This window comes from Lissotriton vulgaris, chromosome 12 (assembly GCF_964263255.1).
Source record: "Lissotriton vulgaris chromosome 12, aLisVul1.2, whole genome shotgun sequence".
Lineage (NCBI taxonomy): Eukaryota > Metazoa > Chordata > Amphibia > Caudata > Salamandridae > Lissotriton > Lissotriton vulgaris.
This window is the reverse complement of record NC_141700.1, coordinates 25,811,137-25,831,813: the sequence shown is the minus strand read 5'-3', so window position 1 is coordinate 25,831,813 and position 20,677 is coordinate 25,811,137. Positions and strand designations below refer to the sequence as shown.

Below are 20,677 nucleotides of genomic sequence, written 5' to 3'. Positions count from 1 at the left end.
GAAGGCAGTCTCCTCCTTTGGCTCCAACGTCTTAAAGACAAGGATTCAGCTCTGTCTGATGCTGAGAGTTTTCAATCTGGACCCTCCTCTGCAGCCTCTAAGCGTGGTAGTGTGCAGGATATGCCTTCTCCTTTTCTAAAAAAAGAGGAAACTGGCCCTGCCTTTGGCCTCTGTGGTGTCCCCACCAACTCCTACTACTGCTGTGCCCACGAGACCTGGCTCTCAGGCGTCTTCTGCTGCCTCACAGCGTGTTTCCATACCTAAATATGCTTCGTCGTCGACGGTAGCGTCTACGAGCGTTCCGACGACGAGATCTGCAGTGTATACATCATCGACGACGACGACACTGACGACGTCAGCTTTTAGCTCGTCGACGACGGTCTCGTCGACAGCCTCTACATCAACGAGAGTTTCATTGGCCTTTCAGACTGTCTCGTCGACGATTCCTATCACCTCGTCGACGAAGAAACCAGCATCGTCGATGAAATCCATCAAAAAGTCTTCATTGACTAAAGCTTCGTCGACGAGGGCTCCGTCTACAGGGGTGTCTACTGCGTCGGCGGCTTTGCCATCTAGAAGACTTCCGTTGACGACTGCTCCGTCGATGACGGCTTCGTCGACGAGCTTACCGTCGACTATGGATTCATCGAAGTCATCTTCATCGGTGGCCATTTCAGCACTGTCAACGATAACGCCGATGGCACCGTCGACGGTGGCACCATCTTCATTTGCCTCGTTGCCTCTAGTGTCTTTACCTTCTTCAGTTTCTGCATCTGCCGGCACCGATCTTCCACACCATCGCCGACCAACGCCATGCCACCAGTTGTCTGCTCCTGATCCGCAGCCTTCTTCACCTATGTTTGCCACTACCTCTGAGCCCGACTCGGATTCTGGTAATGATGTGGATGACACTTTCGGGGTGGGCCACAGTCCGTCTGATCTCATCATCAAATGTCAAGATTCCGGCAGTGACGACGAAGGCGGCGACCCGGAGTCCCATGCTGAGGAACAGTTTGTCCAAGTTCCAATGGCTACTTTGCCTTTGTCTTTGATTTCAAATCTCCAGCATATGCTGGACGACTACAACCGGCGTTTTCCACCAACGCCGCAAGGTACTCCTAGACCATCACCTGCTGCGCCTGCGACAGCTCCGCAAACGGTTCCGCCACCGTTGCCATTAATGCCTTCACCCCAGGTTCAAACGTCGGTCAAGATTCACACAACTGTGTATCCACAGGATGCGGATGATGAGGAGATTCCAGAACGGGAGGACGGAGAGGTCCACAATGACACGGATAATGATGATGCCTCAACCGGCATGGCAGAGTGGGACCACATGCAGACGCCCTCCCCTCCGCCAGGAGTATCTGGAGATTCCCCTCCAGTAGATATTGCCAGTTTTCACCTGTTGATGGATAGAGCGGCTCAGCGCTTTAAATTGCCAAGGATACAGAGAGAGGAGGACTGTTTCCTCTACGATATAAAAAATCAGCCTTTCAAACAAGTCCACACGATTCCAATAATCGATTTTATTTGGAAGGAGGGAGTTAAGCTCATGCAGGCTCCGAATTCGTTACCTGCCCAAGTGCCATGCCTTGAGAAGAAATATAAGGCCCGACTGGTTCACCAGCATGCCTGGTCTCTCACCCTAAGCCGGATTCGGTTGTAACTCAGGCAGCACAGCGTCGGGCCCGTAACCCAGTGTCTCCAATCACCGCACCTCCAGATAGAGAAGGTCGGCGCCTAGACGCCATTGGACGAAAATTCTCCACCATGGCTTCCACTACAGTACCGGCAGCGAATGCCTTAGCCATTTTGGGCCGCTACGACCGGCAGATGTTGCCGGACATATCTGCCCTAGTCGACCTCATCCCGGACGCTTCCAAAGCTGACGCACAGCAAATCCTCCTGGACGGACAAAGAGCTTCTGAAGAGATGATTGACTGCGCAGTCGATATTGCGGGCACTGGTTTCCGCCAGCTTGCTAGTGCAGCTGCCTTACGACGCCAGGGTTGGTTGAAGGCCACCTCCTTCCGGCAGGAAGTTCAATCCAAGATCCTTGATATGCCATATGATGGTGAATCGCAGTTTGGGTCCCACATTGACGAAGCTCTGGAGTCCATTAAGAAGGACACTGATACGGCTAAATCACTGGGCACTTTGCAATTTCGGAAACAGACATTTCGGGGTGCACGTGGACGCGGCACTTCTTCCACTTTTCGAGGAGGACAATCTCAATATCGCTCCTACAATCAGAGCAACCAACGTTACTCTTCCAATCAACAGCAATCGAATCAACAACAGTCCTCAAAGCCCTATAGGGGAAAGTCATCCTATCGGGGATCCACTCCCAAACGCCAATGACTTTTGTCATCCCCAAAGTGTTGGGAGGTCGAATCTCTCTGTTTTATTCTCAGTGGTCCTCCATCACCTCGGACCGCTGGGTTTTGAACATTGTGCTGAAAGGTCATACCTTAGAGTTCGTCAAGATTCCTCCTCATACTCCACCGTCTGGCCCGCCTCCTCCCCATCTCAAGGAGCTTTACCATCAAGTCCGTCTTATTGTTCAGAAAGGTGCAGTCGAAGTGGTTCCAGTGTCTCAGAGAGGAGAGGGTTTTTACTCTTGTTTCTTCCTCATACTCAAGAAGACGGGAGATTGGTGACCAATTCTGGATTTGAGGGCTCTCAGCAGATACCTAAAGAGACAATCTTTCCGCATGCTGACACTACTGGGGATTCTGCATCTTCTGGCCAGCGGGGATTTCATGACCACCATAGACCTTCAGGACGCATACTTTCATGTCCCAATTCTCCAACAGCATCGAAAGTACCTGCGCTTCAGGGTGGGGCAGACACATTATCAGTTCAAGGTGTTACCTTTAGGACTCCGCTCCCCCCCTTGTGTGTTCACGAAGGTGTTGGCTCCTGTGGTGGCTCACCTACGCCTCCGAGGCGTCCAAATTTTTTCATACTTGGACGATTGCCTCCTCAAGTCTCAATCACGCCATCAACTGAGCCAAGACACTCGTCTTTGTCAAAATGTGTTTCAATCCCTCGGCTTGGCCATCAATGTCTACAAGTCACAGTTTGCACCAGCTCAAACCAGGAATTTCTTGGACACAATGCTTTCAAAGGCGTTCGTTTCACACGAACGACAACAGAAAATCCTCCACCTTGTGTCTCTCATTCGATCAAGGCAGTCCGTTTCTGTCCGGACATTAAAGTCATTTCTGGGGATGGCATCATCTTGTATTGGACTGATCCCACATTGCAGACTGCGGACCCGTCCCATTCAAGAGGAACTGGACGTACAGTGGCGTCAGGTCTCCGGATCTTTCAACGACCAAGTGGCTGTTACAGCTCGCATGAGAAAGGGTCTGTGCTGGTGGGCACAGCCGACCAACCTGACGACTGGAACATCCTTCCTCGTCAACGCGCCAGATCTCACGCTCACAACGGACGCCTCTCTGGACGGCTGGGGTGCTCATCTTCAAGGTCTCTCCATCAAGGGAAAATGGTCTCCACCCCAATGCTCTTGGCATATCAACAGGCTAGAGTTGATGGCGATCTTTCTGGGACTCAAGTCGTTTCTTCCTGTAATTCAAGGGGAGTCAGTGCCAATACCACCAGCATGCACTATGTGAACAAACAGGGAGGGACCAAGTCTCAACGCTTGTCTCGACTGGCTCAGTCGATTTGGGATTGGGCTCTCCGTCATCAGATAACCTTGACGGCGGTGCATCTGCCGGGCGTTTCAAACATCCTGGCAGACTCCCTCAGCAGTGCCACATCGTCGACACACGAATGGGAGCTGCATCAACTGACTCTAGATCTTGTGTTTCACCGATGAGGTCGCCCATCTCTAGACCTCTTTGCGACACCGGAGAATCGGAAATGCCCGTCTTACGCAAGTTGAACCCAAGAGAGGAGTAAGGCTCCTTTGAACAGGACTTAGGTAGGGCCGTGTAATGAAAATTAGAAAAATGATTTACCAAAAGTCCTATTTTTAAATTATAAAAATCACACTATATACTTTTTGTGATTTGGGTTATTTATTTACCCTTTCTTTACTTATTTCTTCTTTTTTTCACAAAAAGATATACTCTTGTTTTTAGAGAATCACACATAATGTTTACACTTACATTTATATTTACTACCAATCAAAATCACAAAAGACAAGATCTACACACCATGAAACAAATCACATAATCACTACATAAAACATACGATATGTCACTAAGTTATTCAACATTAATTCCACCATATACATGTAATGTATATAAGCTCTCAAATACGCCACCAACTATTTGGGCATATGTGCACAACAAACCAATTTGGCTGATTTAAAAAAAATACCATTATTCGACATCAAACATTGACTCAGCCCACCATTATTCGACATCAAACATTGACTCAGCCGACGCGTTTCAAGCCTCGTTGTTTTCTTTATGGGCTTTCATCGGGGCTTCTTAATTCAAGAAGTTTGGACATTGCTACAACCAAAACATGAACAAATCAATTCAATTTTCCTTCTTATCCTCTTCGCTAAAAGGTTTCTACCTTAGCGGTGGACCGTACCTTTTATTGGTTAGTTGACTGCCAAATCACTTCATGTAAATAATTCCAGCTCTGCGCAGCAAGATGACCCCTACAATCTCTTACGCAAGTTGGCATTCCCACCCCGGATCGTGCGGGAATGCTCTTTTGATCGATTGGTGCGATCTATGCGCTTACACCTTTTCCGCCGATCCCGTTAGTACCACGGGTGCTGTGGAAGATGCGGAGGCAGCCCTGCCACATTCTATTGATCGCCCCTCGATGGCCCAGACAGGCGTGGTTCTCGGAGTTGATCCTTCTGTCCCAGTGCGAGCCTATTCCTCTTCGTCCTCGTCCAGACCTCCTGGCGATGGACAGGAGCTAGGTTTGCCATCCGGATCCATTCACTCTACAATTGTCGGCATGGAACCTGAGCACCTCGAGTTCGCTAACTTAAATATCTTGCAAGACTGCAGAGAGATCCTCGCTCATGCTAGGGCTCCGTCTACCATCAAAACTTACATCCATGACTGTATTACTACTGTCTTCGAGCTTTTCCATGCTGTGCTTAGCAATCTCATTGGAGGTTACTGCTCTCTATTCTATTCAAGCATGTGCATCTATGAAAGACACCCCTAATACTGGAGAAGAACAATTTTTACTACCCTGTAAACAGGTGGTTCTCCAGTATTGGTGTCTTTCATAGATTCACATGAGACCCACCCTCCTCCCCTCAGAGGCTCTCTTCTCCTCATGCACTCTGGGTCACTTTGATGCTACAAAAATCTGAGGATTTGAGCTTCTGAGGAGAAGGTTATAGAGGGTGCTGGCGCCTGATTGGCTGTAGTTTGGACTAACATAATGACTGATATGTTACAAGTGTTTTCTTTCTCTATCATGCATCCCTATGGAGGAATTGTTTTAGAGGTTTCAGTTATGTATTTACTTCTAGTTTTTTCTTATGTTATGTTCTCACATACATATATTTTTAGCATGTATTGCTATTTTATGTACCGTGGGACTCCCACTTTGACGACGGGGAATATTCAAGCATGTGAATCTATGAAAGACACCAATACTGGAGAACCACCTGTTTACAGGTAAGTAACAATTGTTCATCCCTGCGACAGCAGAGCTTCCAGGGTTAGTTTGAAAACATGTAAACTGGGCGATAGGTTACTACACCCACTCTTGAAATCATTGTGTAATTTGTAGATCACAGGATCAAAGTCAAGCAGGGCTGGCTCCGCCTGTCACCCATTTCAGGTGGATAAGATAGATGTTATTTCCAAGTGGGAATTCTAAAAGTGTACAAAATGTTCTCACCCTAAATTATGATATATAACGAGTCGCGCGGATCTCCCTCCAGTGCGCGGTAAGGCGGCGCAGGTCCCCCCTGCTGTGTGCCCCCTTGGCAGGGTGATGATGCCTCACCCCGGACCCCATGCCACAATGGTCACTTGAAAAGAGGAAACACAAGTCACTGCCTACCCTAAGTGGCCTCTGGTCATCACACCATAGGTAGCGGAAGTGACGGGTCAATCGCATCCTAGGCTTTCTGGCTCCTGCCCGTGACTTACAACATAGGACCAATATGTCCCGCCTGTGCTGCCCACAGCCTCCCCTTTGCACCAGAGTTACTAAGTAAGAGAGGGGCGAGAACGCGAATGGGCCTCATTGCCTAGTGCTCTGAGCTTGACAGCCAGAGTGTCGGGAGGAGTGTTTTGAAAATGTCCTTACTAGTGCATAGGAATAAAAAATGCAATGGGAAGAGCAAATGGCAAGAACAATAGGCATGAATGGGTCAGGGTTCCTGACAGGCAGCACGTATCGAGCGGTTGGCAAGGCATTCAACGGATTACTCTGTAAATGTCTGCAGTGACTGTCCTGTACGGGACGAGGGTCTTAAGCAGGGCACGCGTTCCTCCGTCTCTCCCCGAAACCTCCTTTCGTCTCTGTAAAAAAAAAAAAAACAAGCGTTCGCCATGACACAGCCCCGTCCCTTTCAGACTGACTTCCTGCTGGCATAAAAGGTTCCTTATCTTCTTTATGGGGCCATCTGGACCCATAAAGAAGATAAGAAACCTTTTACCACAAACGTACGGCAAGGAACCCAGTCTGAAAAGGACGGGGCTTAAAGAGAAAGAAATACGTCATGGCGACCTCTTCTCCAATGGCTGGGCACCGTTTAGGAGGCCAGCCAATGGAGAAGAGGGGCGGGGCTTAACCCTCGCTAATGTGCACACTCTAAAACATAAAATCTTGCGAGCTCGACTGCGCATGTTCCCAGTAGCCACGCAAGACCTAAAAACGAGCATCCTGGGACCGGTTTCAGGGTATGTCACCCTTCTTCAGCCAGACGATGGATTTGCGCCCAGATCTCTGTACTGGGGTGAATGTATGACATTCTTCTGCATTCTTTCCATCAATTGTTCTTTTTACGTCTTTCAATCATGTAGCAATAAGTCATGCCCATGTGAAGGCTGCCAACATGACGTCCATGATCCATGCTAGGGTTTTGTAGAGCTGCTGAGTTTTTGTCAACCATGACACCTTCAGCCATTATTGGCATTTTGGCCAAAAGGACCCACATGCCGGGTTTCTGAGTTCACGTTTGCAGCCTTAATGAAAAACCGAGAAGTTCCAGAGTGCTAAGTGCAAGTAGCTAAAAAAAAACAAAAAAACTTAAATGTCTAAAGGAGATGAATGTTTAGAAGCGGACTGAAACACCATTTGCACATTAAATGTATTTACTTCAAGCATTGATTGAGTATCTGCAACTGTTAAAGTTTTTTTTTTTTTTTTTTTTTTTTTTTTAAGACCTTTATTGTGTCGATAGGAGTGGTACACAGCCTGTGTGCCTACAACCTGTAGCGTACAGGCCGGCAGCGCTTTCAAAGAGTATCACAGTCAAGCAAGAACATTCTATCAGAGGAGAGTTTAGGTAACACAGCATGTCGCCTACAACCCCACAGGGCCGGCCGCGTGGAAACGTATCACAAGCTGGTAGGACTGTCGGTCACTGCAATTTCTATTATGTAGAGAGAGTAAACAGGTGACCTATGAGGTCTCATTTTACAATAACTCATAAATCAGAACAATAACTCGGGGATCAGTGTATCCCTCCCATTCATCAGCAGTCCCACCACACGTAGTATAAGGTGAGGAGTATCAAGCAGCCCCTAGTGTCTCTGCGCTGCATGTCTTGCATATGGTTCCACCTAACGTGGGTGAGTGCCTGCCGTTGCCGGGCGAGGAGTTGAGATTAGTGGAGGAGGGAGACTCTAACGTGGTTTGCATTATGGTTTATGAAGACATCCGATATGAAGTGTCACATATCAGTCAGATGGCGACTGGGAAGTGGTTAATGAGAGGGGCGCGATAAGCAAAAGGCGGAGGGGCGCGTCAACTGGGGTCCGTGTTGGTTAACAGAATGTGGCTATCCTACAATGTGGATGGCAGTCATGTAAGGGTAAAGCAACGGATTGAGGGCGCGGCTAGTGTGTTGAGTAACTCATAGAGGCGCGCCTTGTTTATGAACCCGTATCAGGCCGTTCTTGTTGTGTTGCATTGTTTGTTGTGTGTTCGGGCATCATGCGTGGGTCCGATTCTGGATCAGCCCCGGTCTGGTGTCGGAGTAAGTACTCTGCGAACGGGCCCCAAAGGTCCTTAGGACGTGATGTGTGTGGTAACAGTTCTGCATAATTATGTAAATGATCCTGCCAGGTGGACATAGAGGTAAGCCAGGTTTTAAACTTGGGGGCGCGGCCACGGCCCCATCTGCAGGCAAGCAGTCGTTTCGCTAAGAGAAGCCCCAATGCAAACAATTTTCGATTGTTCTTCAGCTCGGGGGGAGTGAGTCCCAGCAGGGCGATTCTCGGACACGGTGGGATTGCAGTATCCACCATGTCCGACATGGCCTCAAACACCTCCACCCAGTAGGAAGCGACTGTAGAGCAAGTCCACGCTAGGTGCATGAAATGGGCACCCGGGCGGTTGCAGCGGAGGCATCTGTCATCATCGCGTAAACCAAAGTGGTGTAGTTTAGCGGGAGTGTGATAGAGGCGGTGCAGGAATTTAAAATGCAGTATCCTGAGGCGGGCATTGCCTGTCACTGAGTTGGTATGGGAGCAGCTCAATTCCCACTGGTCATCCGTAAGTGGTGCATCCAGGTCCCCATCCCATTCAGCGCGCGCCCGAAGGGTAGGAGGCGCTGCGGCCGAGTACGCATACTTATATAACATAGAGACGACATGTTTCGGGGCTGTAGTCTGAAGTAGTGCATGTAACGGCACCATAATTTCAGGCTCGTTCGGGAAGTCGGGAGTGACTGCCTTGACGCCGTGCCGCAGTCGTGCGTAAAGGAACGTGTCCATGGTCGAGGGGATCTGGTCTCCAAATAGGTGGGCAGAGGATCGGAATTTCCCTTCCACATACAAATCACCCCACTTATGAAGTGCTAGTCTGATAAGCATTTTGCGACCAAGTTCCTCGCAGGCGATACTCAGTCTGGGGTCGTGTGCGATGGGCATAAGCGGGGAGTAGAGAAAGGCAATGTTCGCCCGGGTCGCAATCCTATGCCAGGCCAACACCGTACAATCCACGGTGGTGGGATCCCGCTCGGTCACACGGGGTTCCGTGTAGAGATATCCCGATGGCTTAGTAGGCCTCATATACCCATCCTCCACGGCTAGATGCGCCATGAAGGGGGGGGGTCGGAGCCAGTAGGCCGCAAAGTGAGCCTGTGCACAATCGAAGTAGAGGCTGAAGTTAGGGACCTCAAACCCGCCCTGGTAGTAAGGCAGTTTCAGCGTCGATAGTGCTATCCTAGCCTGTTTACCGCCCCAGATCAATCTGGACAGTTGGGAATCTAGGGAGCGGAAAAAATGTGACCCAGGGCTGTAGGGGATGTTCGTGAATAGGTACAGTAGTTTGGGGAGTATGACCATTTTGATCAGGGAAATACGCCCCGCCATGGAGAGAGGGAGATGAATCCATTTAGTGATAGTGTCCGTTAGTTTGTCCAGGACGGTGCCATAATTCGCCCTAATGAGGGTATCGCGGTTCCTGGTGATTGTTATGCCCAGGTATTTAATCTCGTCCCCTTCCCACACCAGGGGGTAATCGAGAGGGAATTGTGTGGTTTTATCTGTAAGGGGGAATAAGGCTGATTTTGACCAGTTGATTTGGACTCCGGCGATAGCTCCGTATTTAGTGATCTCCCGTAGGAGAGGGTTCAGATTGTCCTTCGGCTTATGGATATATAGGGTCATGTCGTCAGCATATAGCGAGACGAGTATCTGCCTTTCGGGGTAATTCAAGGAGCGCTGGTTGTGGTGTTGTCGGAGTTTTGCGGCTAGGGGTTCGATAGCAATCGCAAAGAGGACCGGGGATAAGGGGCATCCTTGCCGGGTGCCTCTTTGTATTTCGAAGTTGTCGGATCTAGAACCATTCAGCAGGACCGCCGCATGTGGTTTATTATAGAGAAGTTTAATCCAGGCTATAAAACTGTAGGGAGTACCCATGCGCTCCAGCAATGCAAACAGATAGTCCCATTCCAGGGAGTCAAAAGCTTTGGTAGCATCTAGGAAGACTACCGCAGCTTCACATCTGGGGGTGATGTCCTGTAAGATTGCCTGTAGCGTGCGTAAATTATGAGAGGTAGCGCGATTCGGGACAAAGCCTGCCTGGTCCGGGAGGACCAAGCGCTCCATAAGGAGGTTGAGGCGGGTAGCCAATACTTTAGCCAAAATCTTAACGTCTGTATTTAGTAGGGAGAGGGGTCTATACGAATCGCAGCGTTCGGGGGGTTTACCTGGTTTCAATAGGGAGGTGATGAGGGCTTCTCTCATGCTAAATGGCAATGTACCCTCCTCGAAGGCGGTATAGTACACTTGTTGCAGAATAGGAGCTAAAGTGTGGATGTAGGCTTTGTAAAAATCTATAGGTAGGCCGTCCGAGCCAGGGGCCTTGCCCGATTTCATACTCATTATAGCGTCCTTGATTTCGTCCAGTTCTAACGTATGGTGGAGGAATTTTTGTTGGGTCGGGCCTAGCCAGGCTATAGCTGTGTCCGTGAGGTAGGAGCCCAGATCAAGTTCCTCTCGTCGATGTGAGGAATAAAGCGTCTTGTAGTGGTTGGTGAGGACATTGAGTTGGCTGGGGAGGTCCCTATGTGGGATGTCATCCTCGTCTATCAGGGTGGTAATATAATTGTGGTGCTTCAGTGGTCTTACGGCTGAGGCGAGCGCCCTGCCTGGCCTGTCACCCTCCCCATATATACGCGCTATGTATGGTTTCCCTAGAAATTTGCATTCCTTCTCAGCTTCAACGGCATATTCGTCAATTTTGTGTCGAAGTCGCGCCCTAGCTGCATTATCTTGCCCGCTGCGGCCCACCTCACGTTCCAGTTCCTTGATCTCAAGTTCAAGGCGTCGTAATGAGCCTCTAAGTGCTTTAAGGACCCCTCCACCTTTTGACAGGCACCACCCTCGGACAGTGACTTTAAATGCCTCCCAGACCGTGGCCATGCTAGCGACAGAGTTGATATTGCGGTTGAAAAAGTCTGTGATGTCCTGCTCCAATTCCGCTTTAAAAGCGGTGTCCGTGAGGTGTGCGGGGTTCAGCCGCCAGGATAGGTATGGGGAGATTAAAAGGGGGATACGCAGGGAGAGGAGGACCGGAGAATGGTCAGATAGCGTGCGCGCAAGGTGCAGGGATTTCACAATCCAAGGAGCAATGCCAGGAGTTAGGAAAATGTAGTCCAACCTGGCCCACGTGGAGTGTACTGCTGAGAAGTGTGTGCCCTGTTTCAGGGAGGGGTTTAGGTGCCGCCAAGAGTCTATTAACTGATGGTCGTCTACTATGCCCTGTAGGGTGCGCTGAGTGTGGGTGTAGTGCGTTGGTTGCGGATGCGACCTATCTAGCCCTGGCAGTAGAGCGGTGTTAAAATCTCCTCCCAACACTACGCGGGAGATGTCTAGCGATTGGATCTTACCCCACATATTGAGAAGCGTCTCTGGGTCATCAATATTGGGGCCATAGTAACAGGCAAAGAGTATACGATGAGTATGTAATGTACCCCAGACCATGCAGTACCTCCCTCCCGAATCCACCTCCGACCCCTCTGGAGTGAATCCCAATCCTTTCTTCACCAGTATAGCCACTCCTCTGGAATAGGTAGAGTAGGACGCAAACACCCTGTGAGTAGCCCATCTCGAGGCAAAGAGGGGAAGCCCAGTGGGGGGGAGGTGTGTTTCCTGCAACAAGGCGATGGAGATTCCGTGCCTGTCTAGGTAGCCTAGTATCTGCCTTTTCTTTCTAGGGTCATTCAGCCCCCTAACATTCCACGACACCAGGTGAAAGTCAAGTGCGGGGAGTCTAGCATTCATGTCTTCCATCTAACCCATGATAATAGAGCATGGCAAGTATATGCGACAAATGCGATCAGACATTCAGAGTTAAGATCACAAACCATTGCAATTTGTAAATTCGTCCCCTCTACCCCGCCCCTTTCTCGGGACAATGCAATAACTGCGGCATCAGAGCATGGGTAAGACATAACCAATCCCAAACAATAAAACCCTTTTTCACGCCTAGACCCAGTGTAATTTGTCATGCACGGTAGTCCAGATAGCATGCAGGTGGTAGGGACTACAAACACTGCGGCGTGACATTCCCGCCCTCCCCCACCCACTACGGCATCCCAAACCAGCCGAGAAGAAGTATCCCTCCCCCTCCCACAACATCCCAAGAAATTTAAAACAATAAGCATTAACAACCCTCCTCCCAACCTCAGAAGGGGAGAAGTCTGCAGGGGATCACCCATTGGGGGTTTAAACTAGGGGGCACCAGACCAGCCTCCCACCTCCCTACTTTCACCCGCCCAAAGGAGCGGGACGGAGGTGGGTGATCGAGCACACAGGTTTACATTTGACCAAAATACATAAGCCTCATAACTAGCATCTCACCGGCACAAGTAGCAGGTGTGTCATCCTTGAATCATCTCCAGCTGCTCAAGGGGTTGGCAGTCCAGGATGCAATGTAGGGAGTAGTTCAAAAATTCGGAGGCCTCTGTCCATCTCACGTGACTTCCGGCTGCAAAGAGTCAAAGAGCCAGTGGTGGCAGGAGCTGTAGGTGAAACATCCATGAGTAGAGTCAGTCTTGTTGTGACAGTGGGGATTGCGACCTGGAGCGCTGTCGCACCTCATCTTCGCGGGGTCGTTCCTTCCTTAGTTGCTTCAAAAAATCCTCCACTTGTTGCGGGTTCTGGAAAAAATGTTGTTTTCCATGTAGGGATACTTTTAGTTTGGCTGGATAAAGCATGGCGTAGGGGAGGTCCAGAGATTGTAGCTTCTTTTTGACTCCAGCGAATTTACGTCTGGCTTCTTGGACCGACGGGGTAAAGTCGGGGAAGAAGGACAGGGTAGTGTTGCCATATTTTACTGGGCCCTGTTCTCTGGCACATCGCAGCACGGCATCACGGTCCCTGTAATTTAGGAATCTTGCTATAATCGGTCTCGGTTGGGCTCCCGGGGGAGGCCGCGCGGCGAGGGACCTGTGCGCGCGCTCAACAATTAGGTGTGGGGAGAAGGCCTCCCTACCGAACAGTTCGATCACTAGGTTCTCCATAAAGACCTCCATCTTCCCCGCGTTCGTGGATTCCGCAAGGCCTACGACGCGGACGTTGTTGCGTCGGGACCTTGCCTCCAAATCCTCGTTTTTGTCGGCGATTATTTTGAGGAGTTTGTCCATTTGGGTAGCCTGTTTGGAGCTGGTTGCGGCGCCGTCTTCCAAAGTAGATATTCTTTCCTCTGCCTCCTGGATGCGAGTGTCGTGGCGCTCTAGTTTGGAGACTACGCTATCAATGCGGGAGTTAATAGCGTCCATTTTAGAGTCGATGGACGTAAGGCTCTGCTTCATGCCTAATAAGATGGTTTTCCAGTCGTCATCCTGCGGCTCTGGCGGCGGGGGACTCCTCTCCGCAACAGCTGGTGATTTGGGCGTTTTCTTGGCCTCGAAGGGGATCTTCGACTGCCTGGTGTCGGTACGGCCCATAGCTCCCCTCGGTGGTGGCAGCGCTGTAGGGGAGGCAGTAGCCAGAGCGCGGGGCAGCGCGAACCAGGGTTAGAGAGTCTTGGGGGGTTGTCAGGCTCGGATAATCACAGAGCGCAGCAAAGCCTGAGATGCCCACCCAAGGTAGCGCCAGCGCCCGACCACTTCCCGCGCCAGCACCGTCAGGCCCCAGAACCTCCACTGCGGTTCAAGTATGGGTGTGCGACCTCTTGGGCCGGGGGGGGGGGGGAGGCAGGGACCAGTTAGGCGGGTAGGTAGTAGGCCCCGCTGGGAATCCAAGCAGGATCGGTACAATAGACAGTATACCGTTGGAAGGGAGTCGATGGATCAGGTCGCAGCAGGCAAGATGGCAATTTGGCGCCCAGCAGAGATGAGACCTAGTGGGGCTCGGCGTCCCAGAGGAGTCAGTCGCACCCACAAGCGGCGAGTCCTCACACAGCAATGGATGGTGGCCGTTCCTCGAGCCTCTTAACTAGCAGAGCCGCAGCGGGGTGGGGCGAGGCTGGGCAAGCATGCGGCACTAACGTGCAGTGTGGGGACAGAGTTTATCAGGGCTCGCCAATCTGAAACTGCAGCCCGCCTGCAAGGCACCTCGGTGGGAAGAGCAGCCTCGTTCCGTCCCCCAGGCCCCGGACATCAAGATGGGCTGTCACAGCAGGTATTCTGGCCCCGATCCAGTCCAGTAGCTCGGGGGGGGGGTCTCACCCACCTCTGTGGCGCCGCCGGATCAGAAGACGTGACACTCAGCTGGGATCCAAGTTTCGGACCGGGGGGGGGGGGGGGGCGGGCTGCAACCGCGGGCGGGTGGGTGGCTGCCGATCTCGGAATGGGGAATGCTCTACCGCCGAGTCCCACCTCCCTCAGAACCTTATCCTGGATCGGGTGGCAGGACAGCGGCTATTGTCCCAGCCGGGCCGCGTGAAAGGCCGCGGCTACTTAGCGAAGCTCACAGTCAGGCCGCGGGGAAGGCCGCGGCTGCTCAGCGAAGCTCAGTGGTGTTCCTGGAGCGTGCCGGTTCTCACCTCACTAGGCAGCGGGGGTCTCCACCAGCGCGGCGAGAATGCCGACGATCCCGGATCTCCAGCACACTGCTCCCGTAGTGAGGGGTGCGATTCCGACCAGGCCTCAGAGCCGCGGTCCTTCTTGGCGGTCCGCCCCCGCCGGGCAGTGATCGCGAGGCAGCCTGGCAGTCCGCCCTCCGGTTTTTAGGCGATATCTCGTCCGTTGGTTGGGCTACTGCGGCGTTCCAGGCACCGCTGTGTGCGGGGGAATGTCGCGGATGACACGGTGTGTCTTTCAGGCGGTATATGCTGGTCAGGATGGTCTTTTGGATGATGAAAGTGCTCAATCAGGCGAGAGCCTCACGGCAGTGCGGCCATCTTGGTTTGGCGCCACCTAGCGCCCCCCTGCAACTGTTAAAGTTGGAGATCATGATTTATTTACAATATTCTGTCAGTCCCACATTGCATGGTTTTACAACTGAAAAATTGATTGCAGTACAATTTAAGATAGGAAAGGCATACGATTCACAAAATTGAAAACAAATAAAGTTACACCGAGAACTACCTATTTTCACTATTGTCTTGGATGTTTTCAACACGTTCCCTTAAAACAGAATTATAACCGTAAATATTATTTTTGCTACTAGCAAAGCTTATATTACATATGTACATGTTTATTAATTATAAAAGGATAGTATGCTCATGTTCATTGTGCAAAACACTAAATGTGATCTATCTATAGATAATTGTAGGAGTGGTTTTCCATTCCTATTTCATGTATTGTTTGTCCAGCGACTTGTGTACTTGAAGTAGCCTCTGTTACTGTCACCGCCGGCTTTCACCCTCTGCATCCTGAAGAGTACTTGTGCCAGGGACAAGTGACTTGGCTCTGCCTCAAGCTTTATTTATCATTAACACCAACATTCTTGTTTCAAATAATAATATTACCTGTACTTCTACTCAGACCCAGTAATGACCACCGCTTAGATTCTGACCAGCAGCACTGCGACTGACTTTCCTCGCGCAAGTACCTGGAGAGTGACGGTTGTACTCCTTTTGAGAAGTTCAGGTGTCGCCACCACTTTTTTGGGTTGGATGAGTGGTAAACAAATTAGTTGTCCAGACAATCTTCCTTTCTTGTTCCCTTCTCTATCTCCCTTCTCTAAATTAGAAAGCCACTGCTGCCCTTTTCCTCACTGAGACTCAAAATTGATGACTGCTGCTTTGTCTGGGTGGGTCCCATTTCCATATTCCAGATTCTTCTTGCAAGCCTCCTGCACAGACTCACAATCCGACTGACCCGCCCATTTTTGTATATTTCTTGTAAATCTTGAGTATGTTTGCACCAATAAGAATGATGCAATTTATTATTTATTTACTACACATGTTCATAGAGTGTTTATCAGCCCCACTATCATCAGGCTAGTGTACAAAGGGAAAAAGGAAACGAGAAAACAAGTGTACATTGATTGATAATAAATACAAAAACTTGTATAAAATATACAGGATAGGGTGTAGCTCAAAAGTTAATGAGAATATTATACTGACTTGTTTACGTTTAATGGAAAGAAATGAAGATCAGTGACAATAAGGTAGATCACAGAGGTACACAATAAGTGCAAATGACTGTCGGGCAAAATATCAGATGTAAATCCGTAGTCCTGAGCAGACCATGATACTCCAAAAACCACATGAGATGCAGAGGACTAAGGGGCGGAGACTACAGATCAGCTCGAGCGTGGAGTGAAGTATTGATCAAAAGAAAGGGATTTTGCCCTCATTTAAAAGTGCAATGGTGCGAATCAACCGCAGAATAGCATTCCAAATTCAGGGAGCACATCTAGAGAAGGGATGGTTAAACATTTTTTGTTAAATACAAGGATTTCCAGAATACCACTATCCAAGCAACCATATTGTTGAGAACACCTCGAAATCTTCTGTTTACTTGTTGTGTATAGTATTCAGAGTTTCAAAGTTTGTAAACTAAGCATGCAAGGTTGTAGATTTGTCTGCCCCTAATAGGGAGTGAACAGACGTGATCAGAGCAGCCAGTCCCCGAGATCAAGCGAGCTGCAGCATGCAAGGAAGCCTTGAGTGGAGCACGGGGAGCTTTAGACGTGCTCTTCCAGATATCGTTGATTCTCAGTAATATCAACGCTTGGGTGGCACCTTGAGGTATTATCCGCAGGTAAAATCCAATCATACACCATCAAACAAAGGGAACATTTGGAACTTGAGTCCCAATTAAACATCACAATCTGGAACTTGAAATACACCTTGACATCATGAAAGAGAAAGATTCGTCAATCCTTGTTGGTGATGCAGAATGGACAAGAAAGCTTTTCAATGGATATCTAATTACGGTAGACAAACATGGACTAAACGGGCAAGAACACCTTCCTCTTTAGTATTATTTAGATGTCGGTTACCTCAATTGGCATAGCGCTGGGACGCTTTCTTCTTGAGCCGTCACTCGCAATTTACAAATAAGGTCTTCATTCATTCCTTCCTTCATTCAAGATTAAATACTATTTTACAATTCCCTGGAAGGCTATTTGCTGATGGCACCAGAACCAAAGAAGCTCATAACTGAAGCTGAGCTAACGTTGTTTGAGTCTTCATAGATATTACTTTATTAATTTATTTTTAATGGTGCAATATGCCATATGTGGTGTTCTCGGGCCACAACCGGTTGAGAGCATATGACATCATTCAGCGGTAGAGATAGGCCGTGACAGAGGCTGAAGGTTTAATTTTTCTCTGTGCCTGGGCATTCCTAAACAGTGCCATTGATGGAGCAGGTGGGTGAAAGGGTGAGGGGGTGGATTTCTCATTCATGAGTTGGTTGTCAGCAGTAGATCGGTTAGAGTGTTTGAGGTTCTAGGACAACACACAGTTCTGCTGAAGATGAAAAGGCTTCAATGTTTACAAGTTGAGTTTTCAGTAGTTCTGTGAACGCTGGAATATCAGTTGTACCTCATAAAAGGGAGAGATGTGTAGTTGTTTCAGGAGACCACAGCCATATCTTGTACTTCTTGATCCAGGAAAGGGGAGTGTAAGTTGGACAGTCACGTGCTCCTTCACAATACACTTTGCTACTATCTATGCATATGGCTAGATTCAGATTTGGCAAGTCACAGGGATTGCTAATGTAGAATTAATTCCAAGTGTAAAGTACCTTAGACATTCTTGTGTGCTTTTGAGATTCCCACTCCATCACACCTCTGGATATTTCAACAATCGTTTTCCAATTGCTCTTTTGCGGCATCCATTTCTTGTCCAGCACTTAGATCTTACACGAAGTTCCCCATTCCACCTGTCGCACCTTTATTGGCCTTTTGTTTTTGATCCCATATGAAATGTGATCGAATGATTGTCTTTGAAGCAAATGGAGTAATGAGCAACTCAGGGTACCTTTGAAGGATCATTGAGAAGTCCCAGGATTGGAAAATAATGCTTACTTATGTCTAATGTAAGTTCTAAGGTGAGAAGACAATAGGAAAGGCTTTAAAAACACATTTTCGTTGTTTCTCTGAGCTTTGGAATAACTATGCTTATGTCCACCCACCCTTGCTTGATCACACACTGTGCTGGTATTGGCAATGCCCTTTCAGGGGTGGAAGAGTGTGCAGAGGTGCCAGTAAAAACAAGAGAGGCATCTGCAGAATGACGTTTGTGTTGGAACCTCCCATTTTGAGTTATTCTCTGTTGTGCGGCCAGCCTGCCATAGTAAAAAGATTCAGAATGGTAAGATCCTATACAAGAGCCCACATTAAAAAATATTCAAATTCAAAATTGTTCCTTGCGGCATCCTACATGTGTTCAGATAACATACAAGGATGCTTCTTTTCAGTAACGGTCTTTGGCATGGTTCTTAGCAATGTTCACGATTGAAAGGAGAATTTTGTTCATTCGCCACACTTCGCTCAGTAATGGGGGAATGAGTGTGCTTTTCATCCTCTTGCTTTGTCATAATCACCAACCATCCGCTTGAGGTGAAACAGCTTGTTCCGAAGGTGCTTGGTCTCCAGTTTCTTGGTCTGGTAGTCTGGGGTCTGTAAGAACAAAAAGAGCAGGTTATCCACAAAAATAGTTTCTCCGCCACAGCCACCACGTTATATTGACGGATTATGCTTTTTCGTTTCTTTTCTAAGGGAAGTGACCTCTTCTCCCCCCTCCACTGTGTTCTCCCACTTTATTTTTTAATTCTTCTCAACTTTTTGTAATCTGGCATTCTCACACCTGATACAGGACAGAAACCCCATCTTTTTTAATCAAGTACTGTAAAGAAAATTGTGTTTTAAAATCATGTCACTAAATTCAGGGTCACGAAACTCCAGATAGAGCCTCATCAGAAATCTCAGGAAAAAGCATGGTTTGTTGAATTCAATGTGTATAAAGTTCTCCAAAAAGAGAGGCTCCCTCCCAGTGAGTCAGACGACTACGTAGTGAGGAAGTCGCACCACATGAGTACGAATGTACGCCAACAAGTAAGGCTCCCACCCTATGAGTGAGACTGTGCTCAAAGATGTAAACTACACATTTGCGAATGACTGTGCTCCAGGAAGTGAGACTCAAACCCAATGAGTTATACAGTGCTGCAGTGAGTCTTGAAACCCATTGAGAGAGACTGACCACCAAGAAGTGAAACTTGACCCTGGGCTTCAGTGCATGAGACTTGCACCCAGTTAGGGAGGGTGAATGTCTTCCTTTTTGCTGTCTCTGATGCCTTCCTCTTTACCATCTCTCTGTTCTTTGTCACCACCACCACCCTTCTGTCACTGGTGCCCACACTTTCACATCCTATGTACTCTCTTTTTCTGTATGCGGTCTTTAGTCTTGTTGCCATCCAACGCCCGCCTGTTTCATGCAGTGCCTGCTTCTGACAGATAGCAGATTTTCAGAGTCTGGGCTTTGGCTACAAGAAACTGAAGCAGTCACACAAGGAATTTAACATATATGTTACACATCTCAAACAAATAATCGCCCACTAAAGTAGGAAACTGCTGAATCAACCCTGAAGTCCTAGGGATTTGGCTCTCCATGGACTACAACTGTAAAGAATTTGTGACTTTAACGTTAAGCACAAATCTTCGCAGCAGTTGCATTAGGCTAATATATGGAGTGTATGTATATGTAAATAATGGTTGTTGCAAAGGCATATCAAGCTATTCTGAAAACTTTATTGCAGTATGTTTGCTGTGAAATGATTTGTTAAAGGGACTGTAATACAATTGTGTAGCATGCAGGGCTACCCTCGCGACTGAAGCAACCGCGCTATACAAATACTGATTGATTGAATATGTTACACTCACGGAGGTCGGTATAACCGTAAATGGCTACCAAACACGTTTAGTGACATATACCAATATTTTGCTTCGGCTGGCAGAGTGAGTGAGTCATGATTCTTAGAATCTGCTATATACTAGTATACATGCATATGGTTTTTGTGTATACATCAGTGTTCTTTTATAGACATTTGATTGGAACCTGGGCGATAATGTACACTGTAGTGGAGGACATTGGCACATCTGTAGTTTACTATAGTTCAAGGGACATACTTACCCTCTTCAGATCTTTAAGTCTGTTGTACTCTTCAGCCACTCCCTGGAAATAAAATAAAAACATACCTGTATTTACTTTTATCTATGTGTATCAGATACATAAACACGTACACAAATGGTGAAGTCCTCACAATGCCAGTTCCTTCGCCTGAAACTCTTCGAGCCATCTACTTGACTCATATGGTCTTCCTTTGTTTACCCAGCTCATTATAGTAATCAGAAATGCAATCGTCCCTTACATGACATGTGTACAGCTGAGGCAGCCACAGTGCAAGCATCTGTCACATACTGGTGCAGCGCAAACACCAGCTGTACGTTACCGTCGTATAGAGCAAGCTTGCCTAAGACATACTGAACAGGAGCAGTGCAGTCTACCCTCACACAAAACAGGTACTGCACTCAAACACGCACAACAGATGTACAAGCTTCTTTTACATGCAGAATATGTATATCACTTGCAGAGGTAGTTCCCTGGTGCAGCAGTACAAGCTTCCCTAACA

At 48.5% G+C, this 20,677-nt stretch overlaps 1 protein-coding gene across 2 annotated transcripts in view; it reads right to left on the bottom strand.

The window, feature by feature from the left end:
- Positions 1–15,027: 15,027 nt before the first annotated feature.
- LOC147673106 (occludin-like) overlaps positions 15,028–20,677 on the bottom strand; it is a 154,612-nt gene continuing 148,962 nt past the window's right edge. For both annotated transcript variants that reach the window (XM_086946807.1, XM_086946808.1), the window contains 2 exons: positions 20,179–20,220; positions 15,028–18,668 (listed from right to left, as the gene is read on the bottom strand). In XM_086946807.1, the coding sequence (XP_086802933.1) occupies positions 18,567–18,668; positions 20,179–20,220 (144 nt within the window). In that variant the 3' untranslated portion in view covers positions 15,028–18,566. The remainder of the gene's footprint in view (positions 18,669–20,178; positions 20,221–20,677) is intronic.